Source organism: Lithobates pipiens, unplaced genomic scaffold, assembly GCF_037356315.1.
Source record: "Lithobates pipiens isolate NorthernLeopardFrog02 unplaced genomic scaffold, aLitPip1_a1.2 Scaffold_19, whole genome shotgun sequence".
Lineage (NCBI taxonomy): Eukaryota > Metazoa > Chordata > Amphibia > Anura > Ranidae > Lithobates > Lithobates pipiens.
In genome coordinates, this window is record NW_027507764.1 from 61,489,020 (window position 1) to 61,512,414 (window position 23,395).

The 23,395-nt window shown below is 44.6% G+C and overlaps 1 protein-coding gene across 2 annotated transcripts in view; it reads right to left on the bottom strand.

The window, feature by feature from the left end:
* Nucleotides 1-3,320: 3,320 nt before the first annotated feature.
* The window catches only part of HEPACAM2 (HEPACAM family member 2), a 193,239-nt gene continuing 173,164 nt past the window's right edge, over nt 3,321-23,395 (bottom strand). Inside the window, exons 9-10 of one of the 2 annotated variants that reach the window (XM_077490791.1) lie at nt 15,823-15,926; nt 3,321-6,436 (exon numbers count right to left, since the gene is read on the bottom strand). In XM_077490791.1, the coding sequence (XP_077346917.1) occupies nt 6,433-6,436; nt 15,823-15,926 (108 nt within the window). In that variant the 3' untranslated portion in view covers nt 3,321-6,432. Of the gene's footprint in view, nt 6,437-15,818; nt 15,927-23,395 lie in introns of those variants that run through there. The other variant, XM_077490792.1, reaches the window with a different exon arrangement.

Here is a 23,395-nt window from a genome sequence, read left to right on the forward strand (position 1 = left end):
AGGGGCGCCCCCGCTCGGCCGAGTGGGGGGAAGGCTCCTGCAGTTTGCAGGCGCCTGGCGGGAAGAGATTCAGGACAAATGGGTGATCTCTTCAGTATCTCTGGGCTACAGGCTAGAGTTTCAGGAGATTCCACCTTCCCGTTTTCTAAGGTCAAGGATCCCCAGGGATCCGATAAAGCAAAAACCGCTATTTCTGGCCTTAGATCAATTACTATCCCAAGGTGTGATAGTAGAGGTGAGCCCGAAAGATCAGGGTTCAGGTTTCTATTCGAATCTCTTCACCGTCCCAAAACCAAACGGAAGTGTCAGACCTATCTTGGATCTGAGAGACTTAAACCGGTTTCTACACATCCAGACCTTCCGGATGCAGTCAATACGCACTGTGGTCTCCTCCCTACAAGGAGGAGAATTCATGGCATCAATAGATATCAAAGACGCATATCTCCATGTGCCAATATTTCCCGCACACCAGAAGTTTCTGAGGTTCGCGGTAGAGCAGCGCCATTTTCAATTTGTGGCCCTGCCATTCGGCCTAGCCACGGCCCCTCGAGTCTTCACGAAGATTCTAGACCCTCTCTTAGCAATCTTAAGAGTTCAGGGCATAGCCGTCATGGCTTACCTAGACGACTTGCTTCTCGTAGAGAGAACTGCAACATGCCTAAGTCGCAGCGTCACCAAAACGCTAGAACATCTGGGCCGCCTAGGTTGGATTATAAACCTAGAAAAGTCGTCTTTACAACCGACCACCAGGTTGGATTACCTGGGTCTGATTATCGACACCGCTCAGGGCAGGGTGTTCCTTCCAAAGCCAAAGGCCTTGGCCATTGGAGATCTAGTGCGCCTGATTTTGGGCAGAAGATCCTCCTCCATTCGGTTGTACATGAGACTGTTGGGAAAGATGGTCGCCTCTTTCGAGGCCGTTCCATTTGCCCAGTTCCACTCAAGGCCCCTGCAAAGATGCATCCTTGCGACTTGGAACAGGAAGCCCCAATCCCTGGGTCTTCCTATGCGTTTATCCCCTCAGGCACGCAAAAGTCTTGTCTGGTGGTTACAGACCAAAAATTTGCTGAAAGGCAAAACCTTTCTTCCCCTCTCATGGAAGATTGTCACCACGGATGCCAGCCTGACAGGCTGGGGAGCCGTGTTGCAGGAAACATGCTCGCAGGGAAAATGGTCTGCGACCGAAAGTCTGCTGCCCATAAATATCTTGGAGATTCGGGCAGTTTACATGGCACTCAGAGAGTGGTCTCACAGACTGCGAGGTTTCCCAGTTCGGATTCAGTCCGACAATGCCACCGCGGTGGCTTACATCAATCACCAGGGCGGTACCAGAAGTCTGGTGGCCCAAAAGGAGGTGAATCGCATACTTGTCTGGGCAGAAGAGCATGTTCCGTGCCTCTCTGCAGTCTTCATCCCAGGAGTGGAGAATTGGCAGGCAGATTATCTCAGCCGCCAGCAGTTGTGCTCAGGAGAATGGGCTCTGCACCCCGATGTGTTTCAGGACATATGTCACAAGTGGGGCACTCCAGACGTGGATTTGTTTGCGTCCAGATTCAACAGGAAGCTGGACAACTTTGTGTCAAGGACAAGAGATGCACTTGCTCAGGGGTCAGATGCTCTGACAGTTCCCTGGGATCAGTACAATCTGATCTATGCCTTCCCCCCGAACCCGCTGTTATCGAGGTTCTTGGGAAGGGTCAAGAGGGAGACGAAGCCGGTCCTTCTAGTGGCCTCGGCTTGGCCCAGGCGACCATGGTTCTCAGAAATCATGAAGTTGGCAGTGGGCAGGTCATGGACCCTCCCTCTCCGGCCAGATCTGCTCTCACAGGGTCCAATTTACCACCCTGCTTTACGCAGTCTGAATTTGACGGTCTGGCTGCTGAGACCCACATTTTGAGAGGCCGTGGTCTTTCGGGGCCAGTCCTCTCCACTCTGGTCAATGCCAGAAAACCGGCCTCCAGGCGTATCTATTACAAGATCTGGAGGGCATATGTGTCCTGGTGTGAACCCAGGAGATGGCATCCTAGAAGGTATGTCATTAGCAGAATCTTGGCCTTTCTCCAATCAGGCCTTGAAATGAATTTGGCCATAAGCACCATCAAGGTGCAGATTTCGGCCCTATCGGTCTTTTTTCAAAGATCGCTTGCATCACATTCCCTAGTACGGGCTTTTATCCAGGGGGCTATGCGGATGAGACCACCAGTCAAACCTCCGGTATGCCCTTGGGATCTGAATTTGGTTCTCTCGGCCTTAGAAGCCCAACCATTTGAACCTCTGCATCTGGCTTCTTTAACTCTCCTGACAAAGAAGCTGGTGTTCCTAGTAGCCATATCCACGGCTAGAAGGGTATCAGAATTGGCAGCTCTTTCCTGTAAAGAGCCCTATTTAATTATCCATAAGGACCGAGTGGTCATGCGTCCCAACGGGTCCTTTCTACCTAAGGTAGTTTCAGGTTTTCACCTGAATCAGGATGTAGTCCTACCATCCTTTTTTCCAAACCCTCAGTCCACAGAGGAAGAATCCTTACACACTTTAGATGTGGTTAGAGCAATCAGTCTTTATCTTCAGGCAACTGCTCAGATAAGAAAAACTGACTGTTTATTTATTCTGCCAGAGGGCCCTAAAAGGGGTCAGGCAGCGTCAAAGTCCACTCTCTCGAGGTGGATCAGACAGGTTATTTCTCAGGCCTATGACTTAAAGGGGAAGATTCCTCCTTTTCAGGTGAAAGCGCACTCTACTAGGGCTGTCAGTGCTTCTTGGGCAGTGCATCACCAGGCCTCCCTGGCTCAGATCTGTAAGGCTGCGACTTGGTCATCAGTCCACACATTCACCAGATTCTACCAGGTGGATGTCAGAGGGCAAGAGGATATCGCCTTTGGGCGTAGCGTTCTGCAGGCTGCAGTTTAGGTCCTCAAGTCCCTGGCGGTCTTCGATTATGATCTGTGTCTCCCTCCCCTCAACCTGAGCATTGCTATGGGACATCCCACTATGTAATGAAGCTCCTGTGTCCCGTGATGTATGATCAAGAAAATAGGATTTTTATATACAGCTTACCTGTAAAATCCTTTTCTTGAGAGTACATCACGGGACACAGGGCTCCCGCCCCTCTTGGGTTTTACGTGGTTTCTTATTGCTTTGCTACAAAACTGAGGTGCCTCCCTGATGGGAGGGGTTATATAGGGGAGGAATTCTCTTTAATTGGGTCAACCAGTGTCCAATCACCAGAGGTGCCTATATAACCCACTATGTAATGAAGCTCCTGTGTCCCGTGATGTACTCTCAAGAAAAGGATTTTACAGGTAAGCTGTATATAAAAATCCTATTTTTTTCATTTTGGATAGAGTAGAAACGAGTTTAAAACTCTTCATATCATGTTATATTTTTTGCTGTCTGTGCAAACAAGAAAATCTCCCAAAAAGTCTTTCTAGAACAGAGGTCCCCATTGGAAGATTTCCCCTTATCACTTTTTCTGGGGACAACTCTAACATTTTAGAGTTCCTCTTAATTTTAATTTTTTGGTGACAATGGTTACCAGTACAGGCATACCCCACTTTTAAGTACACAATGGGGTTTATTTACTAAAACTAGAAAGTGCAAAATCAGGCTCACTTCTGCATAGAAACCAATGAACTTCCAGGTTTTTTTACCAAAGCTTAATTGAACAAGCTGAGGTTAGAAGCTCATTGGTTTCTATTAGGTTTGTGCAATTTGTTTTGTGACGAATCGAAATTCGTCCGAATTTTGCATCTTTCGGACATTCGGATGCATTCGAATAAAAAAATAACGAATTTTAACGAATACAAAAGAAATTATAGCGGATATAACGAATGAATACGACATGATTCAGTAATTCTTTAAAGATCTAATGAAACAAAAGGTCAGCTCAATGTAATTCTTATAGTTCAATCAGCTGATTCATTTTGTGCCGGAGGATGGATTACTGGCAAAGTGCATTCCTGAGAACTGAGTTAGAAGTGTTGTATTGTATTTGAGCCGAGGAGAAGAGACGTTGTCATTGTGTGTGTTAAAAGATTCAATAAACAAACAACTTTCCAAACTACGAATCATTATCACGAATGTCTATACATACATAAATATCGAATTTCAACGAACGCGAACGACATTATAGTGCATATAACGAATGAATTTGACATGATTCGTGATTCAGTATAACGAATATCGACACTCTACTAATAATAACGAATGATCCGAAAACGTATTAATGTAACATGACGAATATAACAGAACTAAATTATGTATTTTACCAATGACAACGAACCGAAACTAAACTAATTTTCCGTTGTGCCCAAATCTAGTTTCTATGCAGAAGTGAGCCTGATTTTACACTTTCCACTTTTAATAAATAAACCCAATTGTGTACTTAAAAGTGGGGTATGCCTGTACAAACAGAGGGGTGAAGCTCCCCAATGAGGACACAGAAAGCAACAAAAACTAGACAGAAGGTCTAACCAGCCTTCTCCACTCTATCCAGAACTATAAAAAAAGTGTTTTCCCTAGATCATTGGTGTCCAAACTTTCTAATCAAAGGGCCAGTTTGCTTGCTGTCCTTCAGACTTTGGGAGGGTGGGGGGATGTTGTGGCTAGTGGGAGCGGAAACTGACTTGGAGTCAATGGCAGTAAACTATGCCTCAGGCTTGGTGGTCAGTAGGAGTAAAAAGAAAATGACATAGCCCTGTGGTCAGTAGGAGTCGGAATAGGGCCCCATTATTGATATAAGCCTGAGGAATAGTGCCGCTTTGTTGATATTAGTGTGGTGCCCCATTGGTAGTATCAGTGGGAGCAATAGTGCCCCATCACTGGTGTCAGTGGGAGGAATAATGTCCCACTGTTGGTGTCAGAGAGAATGATGTCTCATTGTTGGTATAGTTGTAGAAATAGTACCTCCTATCGGTGGGAGGAATAGTTCCCCAAGGGGCAGACAAAGACAAGTAAAGGACCACAGTTTGGAGACCATTGGCCTAGAGATACACTTTAAGTCCATACACTTTGTATAAAACGAGGGGAATTTACTGGAGCATTCTGAATCTGGAGTGGTGGTGCATGACAACCAATCAGCTTCTATCTTTCATTTTCAAAGCAGAACTAACTCTTCCTAGTCTTTACAGCCAAGAAAGCTGCCATCTTAGCCTCTGTTTCATCTGCAGTTGACACCAGACATCTGATGGCTTGACAGTCTGGTTGAGTGCACAAGTAACCATCACAGTTATGATTCCAGGCATGCAGTTTTGGGAAAGTGGAACTAAACCCAATCAATTTATCAGCTTCAAAAAAACAGTTATGTTCCCTGCATGCTGGGAATGCTAACTGTCACATTTGCTTGGGCTTTTAACCAATCTGTCAAACCATCAAATGGCTAGAGTCATAACTGTTTACTTGTGCAGAACCATGGCAGTTGGAGATCAAACAGATGCTAAAGGCCCGTACACATGATAAGAAGATCGGAAGAAAAATATTGTATGATGAACAATCAGCCGATTATCTGATCGTTAGTATAGTGCTTTCGACACCAATTCCGAAGGTGCATGCTAGAAAATCTTTATCATAAGTAAACACAACGTCCAATTTTCATTTAATTAGTACAGCTTTCGTCCAAAAAAAAAATCTTAAGAGCAAAACCACGCATGCTCAGAAACGAAATAATACATTACAAAACAATTCAACACATTACATCACTTCTGAAGTTATATGCTGTCGTAAGTTAAGTGACCGCTTCATTTTCGATATGAGACTAGCATGCAAAAAAGGAAAAACAGATGATTATTCGTCCGATAATCTCATTGTGTGTGCCAGATGGCAGCTTCCTTGGCTGAAAGGGACAGGAGGGTTTAGTTCCACTTTAAATCAATGGATTTAGTTCCATTTTTACTGAACAAGCTGAAAATAGAAGGTGATTGGTTGCCGTGCACAGCTGCTCCCGTTTTGATAAATTCCCCCCATTGTGTAGATTCTCATTACAGGTTTATAGAGAAAAAAAGTCATAACATAATAAAACAAAAAGCAATTCCCTGCTGCCCTAAAAATATTACCACCTTAGCTGTGGGCCTATGTGGCCCTTCCTCCGATCCGGGCCTAGTGGCTTCCTCTGACCACCATGACAGTGAGAGTCCATTCCTTGTACAAAGTATACATGCAGCAATAAATCACAATGGCGGTATCTTACAAAAAGCTGTACAGACGTGGCAGCACAGATCAGAACACATCGATGTATGACAGCGGAGGTGGAGGAGGGGCTTTTCCTGGTATCAGCCGCCAATCCAACGTACTTATTGGACAACGCAGTCTCTGCTGAGACACATCTGCAATGTCATTGTCAGTTACTGGAAGCAGACTGAGGTATGTCACCAATATGGCCGTCTTTTTACAACGATATAACGTATTGCACCACGTTCACTGCACGGTACATGTCCTCATTCACCTGCAAAAAAAAGAAAACACAGTGAGAAGGACAATCCTAACACCGCACCTTAGTTATCAAAACTTCTGCACAAAGGACAGTCTGCGTATCGTCACACATCGGTGTCTGGGAAGAGAAGAGTTCTTGATGCCAACAAAAATTAATGAATTAGACTCTCCATTTTACTCTTCCAATGCATTATTATTTTTTTTTTTTAATGATGTCCGGATTACTTTTCACTCTTCTGCTATAAGCTTATCATGAATTTTTTGCCATTCGAAATGCAGACCCTCGACGATACCTTAAAGTAAAACCAGGAGGTGGGGCTTTGTTACCAGTGGAGGGACGCCGAACAGTTAAGACTACAGCTGCATGACACAGCAGGAGACCCACTGTTTGTAATCAAGGTACTGCCGAGGCTGCAGATGGGCACTGATGAGGTTACATATGGGCACAGGGAGGCTGCATTGTTGGCACAGTGAAGCTGCAGATGGGCACTAATGAGGATACAGATGAGCACAGTGAGGCTGCATTGTTGGCACTGATGAGGCTGCAAATGGGCACAGTGAGGGTGCATTGTTGGTGAGTATGACACAACATTATCTTTTAAAGTATTATTTTATTATGGCACTATATTATTAAAGTGGATGTAAACCCACTCTCATCCTTTCTAAACAACTGCAATATTGGTTATCTAGAAGGATATACATGCCTCCTGCATTTATACGTATCTGTCAAATGTCTCCCCTATGTCTGATATGAGACCCCAAAAACTGCAGATTCTGTGGGGGGTCTGTTTTCCAGGGCTCAGTGGGTGAAGTCAGGATGTAGACTCCCCGCCCACCTCTACACTCCCCTTGTCAATATGCATTTTCTCCTGTGTATTTCTTACAGTGAACTTCTGCTATGATCACTAACATCCAGTGAAAAGACAGGAAAGTCCCCACATGACTTCAGCATGCCCAATCCTTGTGTGGAACAGCCAATCCTTGCAGAGCAGCAGAAGAAAGGAGTGGGAGGGAATTAAAAAATAATGCATGTCTCTTAGGCCGCGTACACACGGGCGGACTGTCTGGCCAACTAAGTCCGTCAGACAATCCGACAGACAGTCCGTCCTACTTTTGAATGAACGGACTTGACCACACACGATGAACAGACAGTCCACTGAAAGCTTGCGCGATGACGTGTACAGCACGTACGACGGGACTAGAAATACGACGTCCAATACACTGCAATGCAACCTTCGGCCGTGTAAATCCTTTCTGAGCATGCGCCATACTTAGTCCATCCAACTAGCCTACTCACGAGCGGACTGTCCGCTGAAACCAAAGTTGGACGGACAATATTACGGAAATTCCGAAAGACTTAAGCCCCGTACACACGAGAGGACTTATGTCCGACAGACTTCCAAAGGAGTTCCGTCGGAGTTCTGCTGGAATTCCGACGGAGTTCTGACAGACTTTTCGGCCGAACGGACTTGGCCACACACGATCACACTAAACTCCGACGGATTCGAACGTGATGACGTATGACCCGACTCGAATAAGGAAGTTCATAGCCAGTAGCCAATAGCTGCCCTAGCGTCGGTTTTAGTCCGTCGGAGTAGCATACACACGAGCGGATTTTTCGAAGGGGACCGGGTCCGGCGGAGTTCCGTCGGGAAAATTTGAAGCATGTTCCATATTCTAAAGTCCTTCGGACTTTGGTGAGTCAAAAGTCCGTTGCAGCCCACACACGATCGGATAGTCTGACGGACTCAGTCCTTCGGACTTTGGATGTTGAAAAGCCCGCTCGTGTGTACGCGGCATTAGTCCGCCAGACTGTCCGCTGAAAAAGTCCGCTGAAGCCCACACACGAGCGGACTGTCCGCTGAAACACGTTTCAGCGGACCAAGTCCGTCAGACAGTCCGCCCGTGTGTACGCGGCCTTAGGCTAGTGCACGAGATATGTAAATCACCTGTCACTCACAGCAAGGGGGAGGATTTGACATCGTTTTTCTCTGTTTATCAAGATTTATCTCACTGAATAATAAAAGAGGATTTCTCATAGATGGATTAACTCTTTGTTGCAAGACTGGGCTCAAATGATAGTAAATCTTATACTCTACATTATAACATCAACATTTTTTGGGGGTTTACATCCACTTTAATTTTCTTTAAAGTATTATTTTATTATAGTATTTTATTATGAATTGGGGGGGTTGTTGGCACGGAGCGTGACCTCCCTAAATTCGTTTTTGCAGGTTGGGATGTCTGCGGACAGGTGCTTAGGTTCCATGCCCTGGATGAGCCCGTGCCAGAGGCCACTGTAACAGGCACAAACTGATGATACAACTCCTGCTCATGCACACAGGGGTTACATCGTTCCTGCATGTGCTGTATATCAGGGTTCTCCAACCCCCGGGCCACGGACTGGTACCGGTCCATGGTCAGTTGATCACCATGCCCCACAGCAGGAGGTGAGCGGCGACTGCAGTCTGGACAGGGCTATCATGACTGCAGTCACCTCCTGCTGTGTGCCCATGCCTGAGTGTCCTCTTCTGGTTCTCCCTCCCCCTGCCCTGCTAATAGGATGACATTGTTGGCGGGGCAGGAAACCTTTCAGAGAACAAACAGGCTGAATCCTGCCTCTACACAGCCAAAAGTAGGACTGTGCAGGGGAGGCAGAGAGTGAAAGGGGGCACTGTAATTAGTGAGAAAAGGGGGGGTGCCCCTTTATAGTGCAGTCCCTTTGATATCACAGTGCCCCTTTGCAATGCAGTCCCTTCGCATCACAGCCTCCCTTTAAACTGCAGTATACATCACATTATTGTAAAGGGGAATGCATTGTAAAAGGGGGCTGTGATGTAAAGGGGACTGCATTGCCAGGGCCGTCTTTAATATTGATTGGACCCGGGGCAAAACTTTTCTTGGGGCCCCCCCATGCAGTTTCGCTCTCCACCTGCTCTGAGACATACAATAAATAGCAGCTAGTCTCAAAATCAGTTTACTGAATTAGATCAGGCAGCTATTGCGATTGGTTGCCAGAGGTTTCAGTGTATCATTACCGCTCACTGGCTGGTTGCTAGAGGTTACAGAACACATTACAGCTCACTGGTTAGTTGCTAGAGGTTACAGCACATGATTTCTGCTTGTTGATTGGTTGCTAGAGATTACTGTGGACATGATCTCAGGGGGGGCATGATATACATATGAATGCTGCCAGCCACCTCTATTTACATATGAATGCCAGTAATTTACATGTAAACACAGGGTATCCAGGTGAGTCATCTGGGACACAGCACAGGACTAAAACCTCAAGGGGCAAGGGAATTTAAACCAGCATAGTTGGCAAGTATGAAGCAGCTGCTTTGGGCCCCACAACAATGACAGGGCCCAGGGCAGCTGCCCCTTTTGCCCTGCCTTAAAAGTGGCCCTGTGCATTGCACTGTAAAGGGGGCACTATGTAAAAGGGGACACTATGTAAAAGGGGGATGTGATATAAAGGGGACTGCACTGCACTGTAAAGGGGGCACTATGTAAAAGGGGGCTGTGATGTAAAGGGGACTGCACTGCACTGTAAAGGGGGCACTATGTAAAAGGGGGCTGCGATGTAAAGGAAACTGCACTGCACTGTAAAGGGGAATGCATTGTAAAAGGGGGCTGTGATGTAAATGGGACTGCATTGCACTGTAAAGGGGGCACTATGTAAAAGGGGGCTGTGATGTGAAGGGGACTGCACTGCACTGTAAAAGGGGCACTATGTAAAAGGGGGCTGTGATGTGAAGGAGAACTGAGGACACTGTGGGACTGCTTTAAAGGGGAACTGTGATATAAAGGGGGACTGCAGACACTGATTTAAAGGGGGGCCTGTGCTGTAAAGGAGTGTTGTGGTCTAAAGAGGGGCAGAGGACTGATGCTGTGAATATCTCATCAACAACAATCGTTGTCCCCCCCCCCCCAGTCCCTGAAAAAATTGGCTGTCACAAAACCGGTCCCTGGTGCAAAAAAGGTTGTGGAGCGCAGCTGTACAGTGTACACGGAAAAGAGAAAATTGCTACGTGAAAGAGGAACAAGTTTTTTGGCAGAAGAGATGCATGTCCTTTCTGCCAAGGATCTGTACCTCCCAGCAATTTCTCATTTTTAGAGCTTAATTCTGCTTTAATATTTGAAACGGCAGAATCAATTGGGCATATTATTTGGCCTATAATCTTCCAGGCACCCTGTAATTGTAGCAGACGGGTTATTGTAAGGGACACATGAAGTCTTTGTTCAGCAGCTCCTGTGAATACATATTACAAGACACCTGATCTGTTCTTTAACTGCTGATTATACAAGGATTCCTTATTTGCTCTGCACCACTAAGCTGGGAAGTATTTGCTCAGCTACAGCAAACAGAGCTTGATGATTGTAACAATGTTATTTGCAGCAAGTAAATAAATATTTTATAGCCGACATCCTGGACAAGAAAAACGTAGCAAGGAGCTCTGGAAGTATGATTTATATACAAGCAAGCTTCTTTAAACAGTATCTAAACTCAAGGACAAAAATGTAATACACTGTATGCAGTTTGTCAATCCTTAGATGTGGTGGCTGCATTTGTTTTCTTTTTTCAGCCTTTGTTCTCCTATATTTTCATCTGGTGATCCTGCCAGTAACACACTTATGCCCTGTACACACGGTCGGACATTCCAATGGAAAATGTGCAATCGGACTGTGTTGTCGGAAATTCAGATCGTGTGTGGGCTCCATCTGACTTTTTCCGTCGGAATTTCCGACACACAAAGTTTGAGAGCTGGATCTAAAATTTTCCGACAACAATATCCGAGCGTTTAAATTCTGATCGCGTGTAGACAAATCCGACACACAAAGTGCCATGCATGCTCAGAATAAATTACTGGACAAAAGCTATTGGCTACTGGCCCATTTATAGTCCTGACGTACTTGTTTTACGTCACCGTGTTCTGAACAATCGGATTTTCCGCCAACTTTGTGCGACCGTGTGTATGCAACACCAGTTTGGGCCAACGGATTTTGTCGTTGGAATGTCTGATCGTGTGTACAAGGCATTACTGTCCTAGGGTGACAACGCTTACTTGCTGTACCATATCTATGAACTAGTACAGTTGTCACCCTAGGATAGGAATTGTGCTAGGACTACAGAATAACTCCCTCTCTCCTCATCACCATAACTCTCAGGACCTGGTGGTGGCGCTGTGGTTCCCAGAGCGGAAGGCTGTAGTTTCAGTGTCCACCAGCACATGTCTCCTAGTAGCCAGCAGATTCCAATAATCTGTCTCCATTTGGTGCTGTCTGCTGGGAGAGTATTTAGTTGTTCCGCTACTATTCCCTAGCTTTTCAGTGTGCTAGCCAGACACTGCTTGCTGTTTGATCCTGGGCCTGATTTCCTCCTGATCCTGCTCTGTCTTGATCCTGTACCTTGTACCCTTCCCCTTATATCTGTTCCTCTTGTTCTTGTTCCTGATCCCTCTGTCCTGCCCCCCCCCCCCCTTTTCCTTATACCTCAAGTTTTACACTGTGACCTGTGTTCCCCATTTTGTATATATTATATATATATTTAGTTGCTAGTTAGGCTTTCTATTACTTACAGTGCCTTGAAAAAGTATTCATACCCCTTGAAATTTTCCACATTTTATCATGTTGCAACCAACAACGTAAATGTATTTTATTGGGATTTTATGTGATAGACCAACACAAAGTGACACATAATTGTGAAGTGGAAAGAAAATGATAAATGGTTTTCAAAATGTTTTACAAATAAATATGTGTTAAAGTGTGGTGTACATTTGTATTCAGCCCCCCTGAGTCAATACTTCGTAGAACCACCTTTCACTGCAATTACAGCTGCAAGTCTTTTTGGGGATGTCTCTTCCAGCTTTGTACATCTAGTGTGACATTTTTGCCCATTCTTCTTTGCAAAATAGCTCAAGCTCTGCCAGATTGGATGGAGAGCGTCTGTGAACAGCAATTTTCAAGTCTTTCCACAGATTCTCAATTGAATTTGGGTCTGGACTGTGACTGGGACACATAAATATGCTTTGATCGAAACCATTCCATTGTAGCTCTGGCTGTATGTTTAGGGTCGTTGTCCTGCTGGAAGGTGAACCTCCGCCCCGGTCTCAGGTCTTTTGCAGACTCTAACAGGTTTTCTTCTAAGATTTCCCTGTATTTGGCTCCATCCACCTTCCCATCAACTCTGACCAGCTTCTCTGTTCCTGCTGAAGAAAAACATCCTCACAGCATGATGCTGCCACCACCATGTTTCGTTATGTCATGTTTTGTTAGGCCAAAAAGTTAAATTTTAGTCTCATCTGACCAGAGAACCTTCTTCTACATGTTTGCTGTGTCCCCCACATGGCTTCTCGCAAACTGCAAATGGGACTTCTTATGGCTTTCTTTCAACAATGACTTTCTTCTTGCCACTCTTCCATAAAGGCCAGATTTGTGGAGAGCACGACTAATAGTTGTCCTGTGGACAGATTCTCCCACCTGAGCTGTGGATCTCTGTATCTCCTCCAGAGTTACCATGGGCCTCTTGGCTGCTTCTCTGATTAATGCTCTCCTTGCCCGGCCCCTTAGTTTAGGTGGACAGCCATGTCTTGGTAGGTTTGCAGTTGTGCCATACTCTTTCCATTTTCTGATGATGGATTGAACAGTGCTCCGTGAGCTATGAAAACTAGCTCATTATGCCTTTGTCTTTCAGGTTTTAAAATTTTGTAGTGGGTTTACAACCACTTTATCCAAAAGTAAACCAATGCATTTTAGAAAGTGACTGAATTCTTGGAGTACAGCTTTAGGGAAGTAGGCACTGTGAGGGGCTGAGTGAAATCTACCTACAGTGGATTACACATGTAGCAAGGTCCCAGGCCTCCTTTAGTCTAATGGGAACCACCAGAGCCAGGGGCAGCTGACATCCTTTTATATAAAGTGGGTTACAAGGCATGTTGCGTGTAGTGCAAGATGGATTCATGGGCGCCAGACACTTCTTGCATTCAAAGATATTTATTTTCTCTTGAACAGAACTGTGGAAGAGAGGGTTAAGGCCAGGACACCCTTAGGTAGACAGCCTTGCAGGGAAAGGCATCCAGCAATACATCACATCTGCATGTGTAGGAGCGTAGTCTCCTATGGCAACAGTCTTAACAGTTCCAAACACAAGTTGTAATGAACTCCTTTACTCCTCCTACAATCACTTCTTGTAGATTCTTAGTCCACTGAGCTCCCAGTCTTTCTCACTAGACTTGCTAATTCACTGCCACTGAATCCCATGAGCCCTTCCAATCTTCTTACTTAAGCCTCACCCCCGTATCCCTGCTGGGTCCCTGGCTTGGCACTCCAGATACTCCTCAAGTATCACCATACTGGCTGGGTCCCTAGCTTGGTACCTGCTGAAGTTTCTCGATTCTTCACCATCCCCGATTGGTGAGAATGCTGCTCTGGTACGACAGGTTCTCCGGCCCACAGAACCGTCACTTCTGGTTGTACTGCAAGCCCACAGTCCCAACCCTACACTGGACATCTGGCTGGGTGGGGTTACAGGTGAACCACTACATTCGGCAACCCCTACGGGGGAATGGCTACACATATTTCCTAAGCCACATGCCCAGTATCCACAGCCCATCCCGTTTATAGATTATGAGAGCCAAAGAGTATGATGTTGACTCCCCTTGGCCATGACACTAAATGTGAGGTTCAGTGAGATCACCAACATTGACAGCTATTGGAAAGATTTTGTATAGTGTTTTGCATGGTTTTATACTATATAGTTGGTGAACCTATAACTGTTGTTTGTCTTCAGCCCCAGACAGAATGATATCCCTTTAAGGGACTTAAAGTAATTTTACCTCTGTGGCTATGCTATTTTATATGTGCTTTCTCTTCATCTTCCAGGGATGATTTCAGGGTCATCTCTCTTCTCTCTCATAGTTACATAGTAGGTGAGGTTGAAAAAAGACACAAGTCCATTAAGTCCAACCTATGTGTGTAATTATATGTCAGTATTACATTGTATATCCCTGTATGTTGTGGTCGTTCATATCTACCCTCTCAAGCGTCTCTTCTCCAGAGAGAATAAGTTCAGTGCTCGCAACCTTTCCTCATAACTAATACCGTCCAGTCCCTTTATTAGCTTTGTTGCCCTTCTTTGTACTCGCTCCATTTCCAGTACATCCTTTCTGCGGACTGGTGCCCAGAACTGGACAGCATACTCTAGGTGCAGCCGGACCAGAGTCTTGTAGTGAGTGAGAATTATCGTTGATCCCCTTTTTAATGCATGCCAATATTCTGTTTGCTTTGTCATGCCATTGCTGAGCCTATCATCTACTAGGACCCCCAGGTCCTTTTCCATCCAAGATTCCCCCAGAGTTTCTCCCACCAGTGTATAGATTGCATTCATATTTTGCTACCCAAATGCATTATTTTACATTTTTCTACATTAAACTTCATTTGCCATGTAGTTGCCCACCCCATTTATTTGTTCAGATCTTTTTGTAAAGTTTCCACATCCTGCAGAGAAGTTATTGCCCTTCTTAACTTAGTATCATCCGCAAATACAGATATTGAACTGTTTACCCCCATCCTCCAGGTCATTTATGAACAAATTAAATAGGATTGGTCCCAGCACAGACCTCTGGAGGACCCCACTACCCAAACCTGACCATTCCGAGTACTCCCCATTTATCACCACCCTTCATGAATCCATGCTGATTACTGCTAATGACACTGTTCTCATTACTAAAATCTTGTATATAGTCCCTTATCATCCCTTCTAAGAGCTTGCATACTATTGATGTTAGGCTAACTGGTCTGTAATTCCCAGGGATGTATTTTGGGCCCTTTTTAAATATTGGTGCTACACTGGCTTTTCTCCAATCAGCTGGTACCATTCCAGTCAGTAGACTGTCAGTTAAGATTAGGAACAATGGTCTGGCAATTACTTGATTGAGTTCCCTAAGTACCATCAGGTGCAAGCCATCTGGTCCCGTGATTTATTAATGTTAAGTTTCCCAAGTCTAATTCTAATTCTGTTCTCTGTTGTCAACTCGCCATGTTGACTCTAAGCACATGTGCATGCACCAGAGCCTCATTGGCTCAGAGTACTGACCCCTCCTCTCCCAGTCTACTGTACAGGGGATTGCAATTAGCTGACATCTCAAGGAACTTTTTACACCAATTGCATATAGTGCACATCTATTGTTTTTTTTTCTTCTTTCAATAAATACGTAAATGCTTGTCACTGTAATACAATATTTTACCAGCAGATGATAATACAGCTGAAATTTGTGATTACAGCTTCTGAATTCTAGGAAAATGTTATAGTTGAAGGTGTGGTTATCAGTCAAGCCCTTTAAGTAACTATGCAGGTCATAAACACGTAGTGTTTACATTTTTCATGTTAGTCACACTTACGACTGTGAATCATTCTGAACTTGCTCTGGGACGTGCTGGATGACCTCATAGATGGTGCAGTTTATATCCTGGAGATGTAGGACATTAGATGCTTGTCCAGGTACCTGTACAGAGGAAAACAAATACATTAATCCATCAATACATCAATTCAAGACAATTTTATATAATAGAACGATTAATTTGAAATGTTAAAGTTGAAATGAAAGAGGTTGGAATTGAAGAACTTAGAAGCAAGGGGGACCAAAGAAAAAAATGAGCAAGTTCTTTTTAAAGTGACTCTGTTGCCTTAAAATTATGAGTAAAAAAAGCATCCTCCAGAAGAAAACATTTGCTTGCAATTTCGATCATGGCTCTCACCATAAGCTACGGCTGCAGTAACTTCTGCATCCAACACTCCCTGCTGCTAGGTGTATTGGATGTCTGGTCCCCTACTAAGCACTGTGATTCTATCTGTCAACCTCTCTGTCACCAATACGTCCTTAGTGCCTTTTTATTTCATTGAAATACAGGTTAATGTGCACTTCATTAAGCATGTCCATTGAAACTAATGGGCTGCCAACACACCCTAAAGTAATAAAATATATACCTGCCCCCTTTTATTGTAATGCACTGTACCGCTGTGTATTTTGGCAGGCTACGACACAGGTGAATTACCTTAGTGTGTTGGGGTGACATTAAAAACGTAAGGCTCATCAATGAAGTGATGCATGTTACATGCAACACCATGTGCGCTATAACATGTGCTCTCCTATGACATGAAGATGTAAGTGGGTCCTGAGTGTTGTAGAGGCTAGTGAAAAGAACCAATGCCCGCTAGATGTCCTAAGTTTGATAGCCAGCATCATTCAAACCACTTCCTCTGAGCCCCTTCCTGTGACTGGACAGTGGAAGGAGAAGCAGGACTGTGATGAGCTCATCTCTCTTGTCATTCTACTCTCTCCTCCCCCTTATCATGTTTCTTATTAGCACATGGATTCATTATCTCCTTGTGCTGCTTATTTCGCTTACTTATAGGAAAAATACACACAGTATAGTGATGTATTAGTAATGAATGAATTAGCTTGTGTAGCACCCTCTACCTTTAGGTAGGTGCCAGAACAGGATTTTTCTGGGTCTAAGATATTCAGTGTAGGCAAATTGTGCTTTAGGTTGGACCTCTTTGTTTTGATTTGAGATTGGGAGTGCCTAGTGTAGTGGTGGGTGTGACCCCCCTCGCTCTGCCTCAGAGGCACCTCCCCTGCTTTCAGGAAGATTGTTCTGGAACAGAGGTTGGACCTGAGGTTTGAGTGGCAGGCAGCTCAAGTGAGGAGCTCTGACCAATTACCATTCAGTATTGGCAGGGGGTAGGCCTCCCATATAAGCTGGGGTTACATGCTGCTAAGGGATTCTGACGGTGCAGGAAAAAGAGAGAATGGAGTTTTAGGTAGCTACCGCAGGGCGTCCCCACATGGGGGGACAAGCCGAGCCTGGAGGAGGGATGGAGGAGCTGCTAGGATGTATTCCTGGATAAGGACACTATGGAGTCGGTGTCAAGCTGCTGTGACCGGGGAACACAGGACTTGCACTTTGGAGAAGATCAGTGAAGGAGAAGCAACAGTAGGACTGAGGAGAGTAAAACAAAGTTCTGTGACCAGGGAATACAGAACTTGCCCTTTGGAGAAGGTCAGTGTGAAAGAAGCAAAAGGAGAATTGTTGAGAGTAGTGCAGAATGCTGTGGCCGGGGAATGCAACGCTTGCAGTTATGGACTGGCTGGGAACAGTAGTCCGCTTATTACCATGTGCTAGGCCGTCGGGGAGAGGTACCGAGTCTGGCTTGGTAAATCATTCTGGTAATATCATTCAAGAGACTGTGTAGCTACCAAATTCACTCACCAGGGAGAGGTACTGTATGCCTCTGGCTTACTGATTTGCTCAAGCAAAACCATTAAGAGACTTTAGTACAGCAACAAAGTACAGCCAGAAAGCTGGGGTTATTCAGAGTGATCCCTTCTTGACTTACTGGAAGTGAAGCAACAGGAATCTAACAGTTTTGCAGTAGAGGATTTGTACAAGAAGAGAGGAATCTAGAGGAGTGATGATCTGCAGGAGTGAGTGCAGAGGAAGAGGAGCAATAGTCTGCAGTGGAGATAAGCAGAGGAAATAGACTGTGAATGTTAGAAGTGCATCATTTTTCAGGGCTAAAACTGCTAATCAATGTTCTACAAATGTGATGACAATTCAATAAGTACTATGGGCATCCCATATCTTCCTTTACCCCAACCAAGTAGTATCCCGCAATAAGCGCAACAAATCACTGCTCATTGTCTCAAAGGTGATAGATGGGGGTCTGGCAGCAGGGTGATTTAGTGGATGTTAGTAACTAGTGGTAACCAACTGTACCTTTTGTATATTTTATATCTGCCCAGAGTTCAGCTTTGAAATCTCACTTTTTTTTTTTCAAACCACCAATGGAAGATGTTCCTTCCATGTTGAAACTCAATCGCTAGTGAGATAGCAGTGATGGAGTGACATATCATTGTTTTTGGCAAATAGGAACTGACTCCATAAAATAAGTCAAATGTCGGCAATTCTGAAATTGATGGTTGGGGTTTATTGTAGCAATATTAGTGCACCTGCAGTAAGAAGGACTGTCCTTGATTTTGAGGGACTGTCCCCGATTTGGAAGAAAGTCCATCTGTCCAGTGGCGTAACTAGAACCTTCCTGGCCCCGATGCAAGAAACCATGAAGGGCCCCCCTGAACCCCAGCCAGGGCCCTTCCCTCCGAGTCCGGCGGTGGAACTCCAGGGCGTGGTCACAGGTATGACCTTTGTGAGCCCTGTAGTTCCACCACTGGTATCAGTAGTTTTTATTTTTTTATTTTTTTACATTTTTAGGTGCCCCATTGGGGGGACTGTCCCTAGGCAGGATTGGGTCCCCGTCCCTAGAAGAGATGATGTCCTTTTCTCCAGGGCAGATGAAGTTACTGCCCCCAGGTGAGAAGGGGTCCCTGTCCCCAGGGGAGGTGTGGGTCCCTGTCCCCATGTGAGAAGGGGTCCCTGTCCCCAGGGGGATATGGAGGGGGTATGTAATAGTGTGTGCTAGCTGCCTATGCTGCTGCCGGCCATATGTAGAGGGGGCTGCATGGGCCCCCTGCATCACAGGGCCCAGTTGCAGTCGCGACTGCTGCACCCGCTATAGTTACGCCCCTGCATCTGTCCCTTTTTTCTCCTCATTTGTCTCTCATTTTTTTTGGTCTGATCTATATAGTTGTATATAAAATGCCCTATTTATCCTTCAGATAGTGTTTCCCAGTGATAAACATTTCATCCGAATTATAAATTGCTGCATTTGTTAAATTTCAAATGCCAGTAGTGGTAAAAAAATAAATAAAAAAATGTGGGTTTAACTAATCATTTTTTTGGTATAATTCTCCTTTAAGGAGGGAGTGGCAGGGTGTGTGTCCTATATATACATACATAATAGTGCGCTTCTGGTTACTATGTAAGAAATTCAATACTGAAAATGTATCAATTTACAATCAAACAGTGAATTGAATAGTCCATAACGTTCAATAGGGAAATAAGTCCATGTGCCAATAGCAATGAAAGCATATAGTGGAATCCAGGTGTATCTAATTATTCTCAAAATAATGATATATCCCACTGGGTGACAAGCCATGTGAATTTTTAAGGAATTCTACCATGCACACGTGCCCTCCACCATAATCAAGCCTCTTACCAGATGGTTGTGATCCCCAATTACAGAGACCTACGGGTGTCTCTAAGTGGGATCAGTATGGTCCACTGGGTTTCAACATTCCCCAATATCAACGTTCCAACTTCGGATCCAACTTAGACAGCCACCATAGAGCATAGGGGATGCTTCCTATTTTTTGCACCCCACCCTCAAAATATAAACCACCAGCCACCATTGCAATGGAGTACTGTCCGTGATACTTTTTTTATTTGCAGTAACATGCAAATTTTTCAGGACAAGTTTTCGAGGTGTGCCCCCTTCTTCAAGGCCCAAGCAGTACTAATACACACATTTGTGACTCTACATTTTGCTAAAACTTTGCATATTAGTTCTGCTTGGGCCGTGAAGAAGGGGGCACACCCCAAAAACTTGTCCTGAAAAATTTGGATGTTAGTGCAGACAGACTTTGTTCTTATATTCTCTGATCTGTCTATGAATTCACTCTCCACTCTTGATGTGAAGCTCCACGTTCTAGCTGGTCTATCACTAGCACAGGACAGAGTGTTGTTCTGATGTTGAGCAATGATCAATACTACAGTAATGTTATGTCAATGCTGATTACAAAGGAAAGGCTAATGTAAAAAGTTTAGTTGTTTTAGTTAAAATGCAAAGCAGGCATTTGTGTTCTTCTGAAGCCTCCTCATCTATGTTATATATAGACCATCCTGTGATGTATCATATATTCACAGAGAACATCCGCCATATGGTCCATGCCTGTGAGAAGTCTCTTTCATCTTTTGTTTCGAAAAACACAAATTGTTTCTAAGATGTGATTCTTATATCTTGATATCTCGATATTGCTGCAGCAACCATCATTTAACTATGTGAGTCCACCATGGACCTCATTTATGAGTCTATTTGTAAACTCTAACTTCTCACTTAATTGCTCCCTTTTGGTCTGATAATATATTATTTAAAGCGGAGTTCCAATGACATTTAACAATTAAAAAAAAAACATTTTTGAAGTTAATACATTGCCATGTAATACTCATGTTTTTGCCGCAATTCGCCCCCCGATGTTGCGTTTAATACCGAAAAGAAACTTATATGATTGATTGCTGGCCGTTGTCATTTTGCCGTAGCGGTGCTGTAAAGTATACAGGTTGCCATAACAACGGGCGGCGGCGGAAGTGCCCGCCCCATGGTTATGGCAACCTAGCCCTCGGCACTGCCCACTGTCTCCTGGGAAATGATGACACATATCTCCGAGGAGCAGTAGCGAGCGGAGGCGCCGATGGAAGTGACGTAAGGAGCCGAGGTGATGAAGAAGGAAGATTTCAAGGAACCACATAGCAACAGGCATAAAAAGTTAAGTAAAAAAAAAATATTTTTTTTCTACAAATGTTTTTCTTTGTATTATTTCATGCACATATTTTTTTTTTTTTGGATGGAACTCTGCTTAATACATTCTGTTATATCTGATAAAATACATTTTGATCCTGCCATAACCCTTTTGAGCAGATAACTTCCAGTGCTCTCTGCCTGTGCTGCAATCGAATCGGTTACATTATTCACTGTTACATTATTTCACTCTGTGTTTAGGAGAATAGAAGGGGGAGGTGTCCTGTAGTCCTGTCCTGGGGGGCGGTGCTGCAGCTCCATAGATACAGCACTGTGAGTGTTTTCGTAGGAAGTGTGTTGCTGTCAGTATTAGAAGGTAAAATAGGAAAGAAGACTGAATAAAAAACAATGCAGCCACCCCATCTAAGGACTGATAAGCTGAAATATATTACATTTTTGTTCTTATATGCATGTATTATATACATTAAAGAAAACTCTAGCCTTTTTAATGCTTCTGTTAGACATGCAGAAAATATTTGTAACGCTGCCCCCAAAGGCGCCGCTTAGTAATTTGGGTTCTCTGTTCTGTACCTCAACTCCAAAGACCACCTCAGCCCCTCTGACACAGGTTAATTACGGTAAATATGCACTGTAATATTGTCAGGGGCACAAAGGTAAATGTTCAGTGACCTCTGTACAGTTCTGCAGAGTCTGCTGGTGTTATATAAATGACCAGGCTTGTGCAAAAGGCAGTATGGACAACAGTATACATTAGTTCTGAAGAAGTCCACGGATTGGCGGACGAAACGTGTCAACCTGTGACGTCATCACGCCCAGATATGGAACCCCTGCACTCTATTGCTGATTGCAATGGAAAATTGCTCTTCAGCTCTTCCTGCACTGTGAGATTACTATGGCACCTGCGAGAGAGGGATCGATGAGAGATCAGCAGCATTCGCTGGACATCTCACTGTTATCTAACACTGTAATGGCTCTCGAATGAACGATGACAAACTGAGCTTATACAGGAGGGTGAAGCAGTGAGTAGAAACAAGATTACAGTGGAAGATTCCGTACCCGGCAAGCAACTTCTTTCCTGCTTCCTAATACCTTCACCTTGAAATGCCTGAGTTGAATACTACCAGTTTGTGATCCCTAATGCTTTCCTGATAATGCAAGAATTTTTTTATAAATTGTATTTTTATTGAAAAAAAATTCCAAAGAGAATATACAAAGGGAAGTATAATATCAAACAATTGTCAGTGTCAGCAATGTTACAGACAAAAGCCAAAAAATAAGAGAAAAGACAAAAAAAAAAAAAAAAGAACAAAAATGCAGTGGTCAGGGAAGATCTGGTCACAAACACACCTGATGTACTAATTCACCCAACATGTTTAAAGGGGGTCGGGGGGAAGCGGCAGGAGGGGGGTGGGGAAGGATCCAGTGTGCGGGTAGGCCAAACATATGGGCAATCCACATAAGAAGCATAGCCAACCACTGGATCTGGGATACGCTCATTCCCCGAGGAGCCTATACCAGACTGAAGCAGCCTCGGGGTGAAACACACATAGGTGGAGGGGTGAGGGAGAATACCAAGGATTCCTGAGCAGGCTATAGGTAGGGGGCAGTGGAACTACCCCACCACACTTCTGTACAAGGGGGTGAGCATTGCCGGGGGGGGGGGGGGGGGGGCTGTAGGAAGTCCTGGGTTAAGCTGTGAATGGTCCCACAAGTCCCAAACTCGGAAGAACCTAGGCAGTGTGTCGTGAATAATAGCGGTAAGGTGCTCCATTCTACGAATCTGTTCCAGAGAGGCCATCTCACTGGTATGGCTCACTTCGCTGCCAGTAGAATAAAACCTATTAGTTTCTGGGCATTTGTGGGTAGGTCAGGGAAGGGCAAGCCTAGCAGAAAATGGATTGGGGTTAGCGGGAGGGAGGTGTCGAAAAGGTTTTGCAGGTATGTATGGACAGAGGACCAAAAAGGTTGAATGACAGAACATTCCCAGAAGATGTGAAAAAGAGAGCCAGTAGCCTTCCGACATCTCCAGCAAAGTGGGGAGACCCCAGGATCGTATTTATGTACGATCTCCGGAGTCCTATACCAAAACATTAGAATTTTATAGATTGTCTCCCTTTGTTCTACACATCGAGATGATTTAGAGGGTACCTCCCAAATTTTCTGCCACTGGGGAGTAGTAATGGTCCGGCCAATACGCCGGGACCACTTCTGCATATAGAGGTGACTGGGGCCAGGGAGAGAGGGAGTGGCCTGTAGGCATTTGTAAATCTCGGAGATGAGACGGGTTTGGTATGGGCCTTGGGAACATAGAAGCTCAAAGGGGGTAGATTTGTTCAGGGTAAGGGTGGGATTTTTGGAGCTAAAATAGTGTCTAATTTGAAGATAGGAGTAAAATAGACCTTTAGGGACCTGCCTGAAATTTACGTTGGATGTCTGCGAAAGACAGAAGCGAATGAGTAAGTGGGTGTACCAAATTACGGAGTTGGAAGATACCAGCATGCGTCCAGGGGAGCATACGACAGTAAGATAGGCTGT